General features: G+C 37.4%; 1 protein-coding gene and 1 pseudogene across 1 annotated transcript in view; one reads left to right on the top strand and one right to left on the bottom strand.

The window, feature by feature from the left end:
• Positions 1 to 304: 304 nt before the first annotated feature.
• The window catches only part of LOC128163007 (pyridoxal phosphate phosphatase PHOSPHO2-like), a 178333-nt pseudogene continuing 167086 nt past the window's right edge, over positions 305 to 11551 (top strand).
• The window catches only part of LOC128162328 (uncharacterized), a gene marked incomplete at its 3' end in the record, with an annotated part of 151666 nt that continues 148040 nt past the window's right edge, over positions 7926 to 11551 (bottom strand). Inside the window, 2 exon segments of the mRNA XM_052825474.1 lie at positions 7926 to 8851; positions 10305 to 11551. The exon segment at positions 10305 to 11551 is cut by the window's right edge and continues 400 nt beyond it. Coding sequence (XP_052681434.1) covers positions 7926 to 8851; positions 10305 to 11551 — 2173 coding nt within the window.

Here is an 11551-nt window from a genome sequence, read left to right as displayed (position 1 = left end):
TAGGCGAGGCCTTTTATCCAATGGCATCGCCTCGCATCATTTTAGTCTGAAGCAAATGAAAGTTTTAACACTCTTAGTGACTCCTATTTTTTTGACTCATACATGCCATGTTATGAAAGTAAAACTAGAACTGCATTAACAACAATCATAAGGTTTCAAATTGTATAAGGAACGACTAATATAAAGACTGCTGGTTTCACTTTCATAGTGGGTCATTGGAACTATCATTAGGTGTCTGTTTTGGTTTTTATATTATATTCATAAAGGTCCTTCATTTTCTCTTTGATCAGTTGTGTTAAGGCTCTGGATTAAGACACATTGCCTGTGTCTAGCTTCAAAGTCTTCATTTCATATTATATAACAGCATCTAAAAGTTTCATAAGGTAAGCTAAATGTTTTAAAAGGGATGCCTGATCTGAATGAGGGAAGAGTAGGGTTAAGGAAGAAAAAGATGTGGTCTGTCCGAGAATTAACTACAGGCTCTGGAAGAAGATCCAAAAGTTGAAGTCTGAATCAGAGGAAGGAAAGGATGGACTGAAAATACAAGCTCAGGTCGTAAACTGGACTTCCGGATTAGAAATTCTAGAATTTTTGAAAACATTGAATTGATAGCAACTAATGATTGATGGTTTTGGTGGTTATGGTGCAAGTAATCTTATGTGATTCAATGTTTTACTTACATTGTAGATACTATGTTATTTCAACAAATTAAAAAGGATATGTATAATTATTGTTATTAACCTAAATCTCAAAAGTAAAAATTGAAATAAAAAGTTCTCTGCAATAGTATTCATTTGTCTGTCCATGGAAATCATTTACAAAGTATAATTAAGAGTCCTGTCTTTACCTGTAAGGATTGTTGTATTGTTGAGTCTTTCAGCTTCTATAGGGCCTTTTCATCTCTATTAAAGAATGTATATTGGTTATAACTCTCTCTCTCTCTCTCTCTCTCTCTCTCTCTCTCTCTCTCTCTCTCTCTCTCTCTGTGTTGTATCATGTCGGTCACTATGTCATAAACTTAAAGTATAATTTGACATACAATTCTATTTGTCCAGAGAATTACACAAAGGTGCATAGAAGTGACAACAAAGTGCATATTCCAAAATATACTTTGTAAGGGGTGGGTGGGGGTTCAGGTGGGTATAAGTTTCTTTGCCATAGAGAGGGGTCCAAGATCTGCTCTCATTAACATTACTACATGCATGTGAATTTGATAATATTTTTTCTGGTGTGGGGGGGGGGGGGGGTTGGTTCCTGACGCTGCCAAGGTCCTCACATGCTAATACATTGGGATGGTGACATTTTTCTGTTGGTTGACAGTTTTTAAGGATTTTTTGGTATATTATATTATAGATTCACATTAAGGATCAAAGATCAAAGATCAAGATTCATAATTTGATGTGGATTGACATTTTTGTGCTGGCACTTACGATAACCCTGATCATTCAGAGAAATTGAGCCACCTTGAATATCAATGATTTCATCCACATCAGCCATATAAAGTTCTATGGAATAATTCTTGGAATGACTTGATCACTGAATTTAGTTCGTCTCAATAAACTTGAACTTCAGACACAGTTTTTGAAAGGGAAGGGGCCCTTTATTTGCATACAATTTTTGTGTTGAAGCACCAAATCCACAAAACTTTTTCCAAAAGTTATAAGCACAGGCTTATTTCTTTTTTATAAATGTAGTATGATAATTTCTTGTGCTGTGATGAAACCTAGAGAATAGGAAATATTCTGAAGGTACCTCACTACACCTAGACTTTTACTTTTTAAGACACTACATCACAAGAAGGAGATTTAATTGTTTTGTTAAACTATTTATATCGTTCGATTTGGGTTGTATGTTGTCGTAGGTCAGTGGTCAAAGTATTAAATTGGGCTTCTGAACCGCAGATGAGTTCGAATCCGCCTGGAGCCTTTATTTATTTTTGAATACAATTTTCGAAAATTTAATTGCACAATTTTTGCATATTTGACTTTATATAAATACTTCTGATACATTATGATATCTATCATAATCATGTAATTTTCTGCTGATTTGAAAAAAAAATTCAAGGTGTAGTGAGCCGGGCCACCTTAATATAAAATATTTTTTATTGGTATGTGCCTGTGGGTTCGATTGATAATTTTGTTTGCCGGGGATCAGGATGGATGGGGGGGGGGGGGTACCAATGCTTAATTTCAGTAACTTTGCAATGTGAAATTTACCGTGCCATTCTATATTGTAGAGGTTTGGACAATCTCCCCCTATTCTGTTTTATGTCAAATGCTGTTGTAATTAATCAATGGCCATTTGAAACAATCGTGCATCTTCACTGCTTCCACTACAGCAGAAACAAATTAGTAAACTGTCAGTTTGCTGAATGGCAGAGCTCCATCTTGTGTGTGTGTGGGGGGGGGGGGGGCTGGCTTGTATTTTACTGTTGTACATGTATATCATGGATATACTTTCGATTTCGTTTGTATTATACATTTGCAATCCCTTAACTGTCTGCTCTGAAATATATAAATTACCTTTAGAACACTGGAATTCCTAAAAAAAAACTTTATACATGTATTCAGAAATTAAAATGCTTCTAAGGTTCATGGAGGGGGTGGGGGATTATGAAAAAATCTGGACTTCCTAAAGCACTTTATACTGCATTCAACTTAAATATGAGGACAGGAAACGCCGACTTTTAACCCTTATAGTAAGATATTAAGGAACACAACCACTTATAGATTAAAATTGTATCACAACAGACAACTTAACTTTAAAAGAAATGGGAGTGCTTTGTTCATTTTTTTTCACAAAATGTAAGTATATTTTAACTTTTAATCACACTGGCTTACATAATACTTTTTAGATAGTATTGTATTGTAAATGTCTCATATCAACAAAACTTTCTTTAAATCTACTAACCAAGAACAGCAGCACGTTTGTCTTATTTTTCAAACCTCTTTAGAACCCCACCCCCACTACCACCACCCAGTCTTCCCCCTCGAATTACAAGTTCCTAACTCGATATTATATACTGTATATATTATTGATATAAACAGATGTGAGAGGATCCAGCACATGTCAGTGTGAGGGTGTGTCCGGTAGTGGTGACCTCACAACCGATGGCCATCAGGAGAGGGACTGTGAGGGACCAGCACACACCAGAGTCAGTGTGAGGGTGTGACCAGTAGTGGGGACCTCACAACAGATGGCCATCAGTAGAGGGACTGTGAGGGGACCAGCACACACCAGATTCAGTGTGAGGGTGTGACCAGTAGTGGGGACCTCACAACAGATGGCCATCAGGAGAGGGAATGTGCGGGGACCAGCACACACCAGAGTCAGTGTGAGGGTGTGCCCAGTAGGGGGACCTCACTACAGATGGCCATCTGGAGAGGGACTGTGCGGGGACCAGCACACACCAGAGTCAGTGTGAGGGTGTGACCAGTAGTGGGGACCTCACAACAGATGGCCATCAGAAGAGAGACTGTGAGGGGACCAGCACACACCAGAGTCAGTGTGAGGATGTGACCAGTAGTGGGGACCTCACTACAGATTGCCATCAGTAGAGGGACTGTGAGGGGACCAGCACACACCAGAGTCAGTGTGAGGGTGTGACCAGTAGTGGGGACCTCACAACAGATGGCCACCATAGAGAGACATTGGATATCGAGATAATGGTAGAGAAACAGGTAAAACACTAGTGTATATATGATTATATAAATAGAGTAGGGCTGAAACTGAGGAAATCAGATGTGGACAATATGTTGTGGTCAAACAACCACTGAGTGATCATGGATATTACAAAACATGCCGCAGACAATAGAACCTTGATTTCTTCTGACGTCATCAAGATATAGAGAGAAATCCAGACAGCGCTTCTCAAAATGAGTTTCTATGTGTCTGTTTTTATGTTCAGATAGATAACAATATTATACAAGGTTCAGGTAGTCAGGTAAGAGTTTTAATTCGATTTTTTTTCTCATCTGCCTCCTCATTGGTAGACAAGATGATGGAACACCATACTAAATGGATAAGTGTGTCATGTTGTAAGTTTTGAATTTACCGGGTGGTAGCAAATTATGGTGTTCCGATGGGGCCATTTCGACCTTCGAACTTACACCTTTACATGTTTAGGTCGAGGTGCAAGAGTGTGAAGGCGCAACGGCGAAGGAGAAAAAGTGCAACTACAAAGGAGCGAAAGTGCAAAGATGCAGCGGCGAAGCGTGAAGATGCGAAGGCGAAAGTGAGAAGTTGCGAAGGCGAAGAAGCTATACTATTATCGCACCTATTATTGCACTTTCGCCATCGCATTTTCGCGCTTTGCCATCACATCTTCGCACTCTCGCTCCTTCGCCACCGTACTCTCGCACTTTTGCCTTCGCAACTTCGCACTCTCGCATCTTCAACCTAAGTGCGAAGGTCGAAGTGGCCCCATCGGAACATCATATATAGAAAACACAAAATTTACAACATGATTGTGATGTAAATTTTGTATTTACTACCACCCGGTAAATTCAAAATTTACAACATGACAAGTGCTTCCCTAAAAAAAATGCTTAAAGAATATGACAGTAATATCAATATCTCTGATAAAAGTCTCACATAAATTTTAAAAACAAAGTCCGTATGATCGATTACCAAGAAAATCTCGAATAACATGTATTGCGATATTCACCGTCTCACAATAGAGGTCGGTCGGTGGAACAGTTTACATTGGCATAAAAGTTTGTAATTTATTTACTGTAAAATAGATCACATTAAAAACGGGTTCCACTACCTTTTAGAATGTAACATATTATCTTCGATTCGAAAATCTTAGCACGAAAAGACAATGCTCAATTATATACTCTATAGTTCTTTAATTTGTTGAACTTTGAAAAATCTATATATTCATAAGTTTTTGAGATTATCCATTCCTAACGAACATATGAATCTAGCTTTGCTTACTATTACGGTTTCACCGTTTGTATACAGGTATATGTAAATATATTTATATGACTTGTACAATGTACCCATTACTATATATTAGGATTGGGAGAGTAAATGAATTGATTTCAAAGATAGCACGTTTTAATTGTTGGAAGAGCCTGGTCCCGCCTCAAGTCCGAGTTTCAAATGTATGTATTTTCTTAAAGGATTTGATCTGAGAACCGAGTGTTGGGGATGTTAAAATGTTTGTATTGTTGATAAATTCTACCATAAATGAGCGTTTTAAAATAAAATTCTACCCCAACATGGTGAAATATAATCCTAAATTCATAAACTGTGTAATAAAACGCTTTTTTTTCAGGAAATCTGCATTATGATAAATTTTTGAGGAGTTATGTCCCTTTTAAAATCAAATCATTCTGTTTCCTGCTTTTTATACCTGATAAGTCATCATACTGAGGTAGAATCACAATACTTAGATGATTATTTTGATCCATTATTGTCTCCTTGTTCTTTTGTAAACTGCACAGAGTCCGACTAATAAAAAAATATAACTAAATGGGTAGTTAGACGTATTTTATTCACTTTCATATACATCAAATGTGAATCAAAAATGAGATTACTTGGGAAAAAAATATTTAGGATAAATGTAAACAAATTAAACAAGCTTTGGCCCAGATGGATTAGATTTTAGCAGAATGCAATTTAACTGACTAAATTAAGGTGGAATTCTATATAAATGTACACCTATAAAAGCTAGTCATCCCTATAATTCATGTTTACTCAGTTCAAAGATCATTATCATTTCTATCAGCTATAATTATTAATTTTAAATTATTAAAACATTGATCAAACATTTATGCATGTACTATGGTTGCATGTATTTGATCTTCTAAAAAAAAACTTTCAAAAACTTCAAGTTAACAGGCATAAAGATAAAGGAAAATGAAATGGGTGTACAATATTGAATAATTGTATTAAGAAGACATAGAATTTTGGAATCAACATGCAAGTAAAACCAAGATACATGTATAATTGATGATAATTTTCATTTTAAAAACCAGTTGTCTGAGAAATCATTTTCCCCAAACAAGTTCCGTTACATCACTGAATAAGTCTGTGTAGAGCTATAAACACACGGTCCGTTACATCACTGAATAATTTGTTGTTGAGCTATTAATATACGGTCCGTTACATCACTGAATAAGTATAAACACACGGTCCGTTACATCACTGAATTAGTTTGTGTAGAGCTATAAATATACGGTCCGTTACATCATTGAATAAGTATAAACACACGGTCCATTACATCACTGAATAAGTCTGTGTAGAGCTTTAAACACACAGTCCGTTACATCACTAAATAAGTTTGTGTAGAGCTATAAACACACGGACCGTTACATCACTAAATAAGTTTGTGTAGAGCTATAAACACACGGTCCGTTACATCACTGAATAAGTCTGTGTAAAGCTATAAACACACGGTCCGTTACATCACTGAAAAAGTTTGCGTAGAGCTATAAACACATAATCCGTTACATCACTAAATACGTTTGCGTAGAAATTAAAACACATGGCCCGTTACATCATGGAATAAGTTTGTATAGCGCTATAAACACATGGTCCGTTACAGCACTAAATAGGTTTGCCTAGAACTTAAAACACACAGTCCGTTACATCACGGAATAAGTTTGCGTAGAGCTATAAACACACGGTCCGTTCCATCACTGAATAAGTTTGTGTAGAGCTATAAACACACGTTCCGTTACATCACGGAATAAGTCTGTGTAGAACTATAAACACACGGTCCGTTACATCACGGAATAAGTCTGTGTAGAGATATAAACACACGGTCCGTTACATCACTGAATAAGTCTGTGTAGAACTATAAACACATGGTCCGTTACATCACGGAATAAGTCTGTGTAGAGATATAAACACACGGTCCGTTACATCACTGAATAAGTCTGTGTAGAACTATAAACACATGGTCCGTTACATCACGGAATAAGTCTGTGTAGAGATATAAACACACGGTCAATTAGATCACTGAATAAGATGCTGGTATCCGTCTCTTCAGAAAATATTTTGTCCGATTACATCAATAACTGTGTTGGGATATTTTAAATGGAAAATCATGGTCAGGAATCCACAATGTTTGTATTCAATAGCAGTCTTCATATCTAATGGTGAAATAAAGACACAATTAATTATTATCTTATTCATATCTCCAATCCATTTCCATTACATTTTAATCCACATAAAGCAACAGACAGCCATGTTTGGGTGATCACAAAGTGTGAAATAAACAGGAGTCAGTATTACAGTCCATGTGAATTATACACAGCTCAATTTCAGCTGCAGATGTTGAACAAAGGGACAAACAACATGCGTGGTTTTGAGAACAGACTAGATTTGTACAGAAACATTTACAACCTGTCAATATCCCAGCTATCTCCATTCTACAGCTGATGAGCTGAACGTGGCCTCCTCATTAGGACGGGATGTGTGTTCATCTACAACTAGAGATTAATTAGCTGTTAATTGATAAATCAACATCATACAGTAAATATAAGACAGAGCTACATTGACATATAAGTTTAACCTAATCACATTGACACATGCTTTATTAGTTATGTAATTAGTTAAATCATTTCATTCAACTTGAACTCGTAACAAAACAAATTACAAATACATGTGTCACTATATTAACATCTGGTTTATTAATTACACTGACCTGTAATATTAATTAACTAATTAGAATGACATGTGACTGCACATCTTATTATAAATTTATACATTCAATTTCTATTTATTTTAGATAAACAATGAATCCCAATGACTGGTAGATACAGCTAACCCTGTAACAATGAGCTGTTTATATTGACAAACAATCACACAGATAAACATGTCTTATATGTGTATCTTATTGACTGATCATTAACACGGACTGTGAGTCTTAGTTATCTATATCTAATTAATGTGAATGATAATGACTCAGACTTACCTGTCAGAGCGTCCTGTCTGGTGATATACCTGTAGACACACATCTTGTTGTATGATCCGACCCAGAGACGGTGAGTGTTGACATCATAACTCAGGCTGCATGGTAAAACCATCACTTGTGATTTTGTCTGTAGATGTGACAGGAACTGACCGTCCTTGTCCAACATCTGTACTGTGTTGGTTATCCAATCACACACCAGGATGTGTGACAGCGCGTCAGTACAGATTCCTAGAGGCTCTAGTCCTGATCCTGATGGAGGTCCTGTGTAGGAGAAACGATGTCTTCCTCCACGCTCTGTCACCACTACAGCACCAGACTTATAGTCTTTATATAAGTCAGACACCACGACATCCCCATTGTTGTTCTCTGTTATATAGCGAGGTTTTCTATACAGTCGCCGTCCTGTGTTGTCGTGCTGTATGGTTTGTGTCAGTTGTCCACTCTGGTTGTACCGGGTTACCTCGCCTTTATATATATGATGCATCCCGACTAGTAGATATCCAGTGGACGGGGACCAGTACACACACCGTGGTCTCCATGTAGAGTATGTTATCTCTATAAATGTGGTGGTTGTTTTCATATCCTTTGACAGTTTCTTGATGTTATAATTCCTGTCTATATAAATCAGTTCACTCTCACTGTTCACTGTGTGTAATCCTCCATATTTACCACTACATGAATCCACACGATGTAGAGGGACACCTGTTGTTTCAGTCAAGATGAGTTTGTTTTCACCATCACTGACCCAGACCCGGTCTGGTGTCACACAGGAAATGTGATAAAAACAATCAAGATCTGTCACTGTGAGAGAGTGAAGTAACTCGGGGGGAGACATCAGTTTCAGCAGACACTGGTTTCCTTGCTTCGATTTTTCTGTCCCTGGGGTTGGGATTCCATTCAGTGACTCCATCACACGACTTTGATCTACAAACATCAAACATAGAGTTCTAATCCTGTATTGTTACAAGGAGTAGATTAAGTTAATTAAATACTTTGATTAAAGTAATTGTCAAACTCATTTAAATACATAAATGAATATCTCTTGTATATCTTGATTTCATAACCATGATAATGTTTGCATTTTCTTATTTAAATAAGTTTGAGGAATAAACTACATATGGTAACATGTACATTGATATAATAATGGATAACAATAACATCGATATATAGCTAATGTATGAATAACAATCACAATGAAATAGATATAAACTGAATTAACTAGAGGTACTGTGAGCAAGCTCACAATTGATACCCCCCGCTAAGAAAAAATCATAAATCATGTATTTTTTTTATTATAGAAAATATTGGATGAATATATTTCACCGTCCATATTCAATAAATAACAGCTGCTCTATCTTTTAAAACTGTTAATGCTTATATGAGTACACAAACCAATTTCTATTCTTTAAATTCCATTTTAGTTCAAGTTAACTGTTAATTGCATGAGGACATTTGAATCCTTATGTTAACAAACATGACTCAAATCAAACATACATTAGCTATACATGTATATATCAAACAAAATTCCACATGACAAGCAGCCATTTAATATAAACATTTTGAATTATTAGTATACTGAGCCCAATTTTTTTTAAACAATGACTTTAAACTTCCTCAATTGACCTTGGGTCAAGGGCATGACACACCTTCAGGATATAAGCAATCTTGATGTGAATTAAGAACTTCAAATATTTGTCAGTTATAATTAAAAAGATATGGACTGGACATGAATTTTGCACTTTTCTACTGGTGACCTTGAACTTGCCCAAATGACCTTGGGTCAAGGTCATGACACACCCTTAGGTCATAAGCAAATTTTGTGTGAAGTAAAAACTTCAAATGCTTCTCCATTAAAAAAATATGGACCGGACACAAATTTTGCACTTTTTCTATCGGTGACCTTCACCTTGCCCAAATGACCTTGGGTCAAGGTCATGCCACACCCTTAGATCATAAGCAATCCTTGTGTGAAGTAAAAACTTCCAATGTTTCTCCATAAGAAAGATATGGACCGGACACACATTTTGAACTTTTCCTGCCAGTGACCTTGACCTTGCCCAAATGACCTCGGGTCAAGGTCATGACACAACCTTAGGTCATAAGCAATCTTTGTGTGAAGTAAGAACTTCCAATGTTTCTCCATAAGAAAGATATGGACCGGACACGAATTGAACAGACAGATGGACGGACAGACGGACGGACGGAGAAGGTGATTCCTATATACCCCACCAAACTTTGTTTGCGGGGGGGGGGGTATAACAATTTAATATGACTTGTGTGCTCTAACAAAATTAACTAAGGTAAACTTAGATCTCATTAAAACCTGTATGATACCTAACACATATATACTACATCAATGATAATGACTCAGACTTACCTGTCAGAGCGTCCTGTCTTGTGATATACCTGTAGACACACACCTTGTTGTATGATCCGAACCAGAGACGGTGAGTGTTGACATCATAACTCAGGCTGCATGGTACAACCATCTCTTGTGAATTTGTCTGTAGATGTGACAGGAACTGACCGTCGTTATTCAACATCTGTACTGTTTTGATTATAATATCGCACACGAGGATGTGTGACAGCGCGTCAGTACAGATTCCCCATGGGTTTAGTCCAAATCCTGATGGAGGTCCTGTGTAGGAGAAACGATGTCTTCCTCCACGCTCTGTCACCACTACAGCACCAGACTTATAGTCTTTGTATAAGTCAGACACCACGACATCCCCATTGTTGTTCTCTGTTATATAGGTAGGACTACTATACAGTCGCCGTCCTGTGTTGTCGTGCTGTATGGTTTGTGTCAGTTGTCCACTCTGGTTGTACCGGGTTACCTTGCCTGTCTCTGTATATATATGACGCATCCCGACCAGTAGATATCCAGTGGACGGGGACCAGTACACACACCGTGGTCTCCATGTAGAGTCTGTTCTCTCTATAAATGTGGTGGTTGTTTTCATATCCTTTGACAGTTTCTTGATGTTATAATTCCTGTCTATATAAATCAGTTCACTCTCACTGTTCACTGTGTGTAATCCTCCATATAAATCACTACATGAATCCTCCACACAATGTAGAAGGACACCTGTTGTGTCTGTCAAGATGAGATTGTTTCTATGATCACTGACCCAGACCCGGTCTGATGTCACACAGGAAATGTGATAAAAACGATCAACACCTGTCACTGTGAGAGATCCATGGAGCTCAGGAGCAGACATCAGTTTCAGAAGACACTGGTTTCCCCAGCGTCGGTTTCCTCTCTCTGTGATTTGGATTGCACTCAGTGACTCCATCACATCCTCCTTGTTGAGTGACTCAGTCATGGAGAGCTGGCTGGTGTGGAGTGTAGGATGTATCTGGGGGAGGGCTGTCTTTATGGAGGAGAGGAAGTGTAGCGGTCTGATGACTCTCCTCTGTTCATATATGTATACATATCTCTGTAGGCTGTCAATATGAATGATTATTTCTTTCTTCTGTTTTAAACATCTGTGTTTGAAATCAAAGTCACAGAACACATTACACATGAAATCGTTTTGTATATAGTCAATGAGATGATTCAGTGTCTGGGCCTTTGTTAACATCTCTGATTGATAGAGGGAGAATTCTGTGCGACAGGTTTTG

The sequence above is a fragment of the Crassostrea angulata genome, chromosome 9 (assembly GCF_025612915.1).
Source record: "Crassostrea angulata isolate pt1a10 chromosome 9, ASM2561291v2, whole genome shotgun sequence".
Classification (NCBI taxonomy): Eukaryota; Metazoa; Mollusca; class Bivalvia; order Ostreida; family Ostreidae; genus Magallana; species Magallana angulata.
This window is presented reverse-complemented; position numbering and strand designations above follow the sequence as displayed.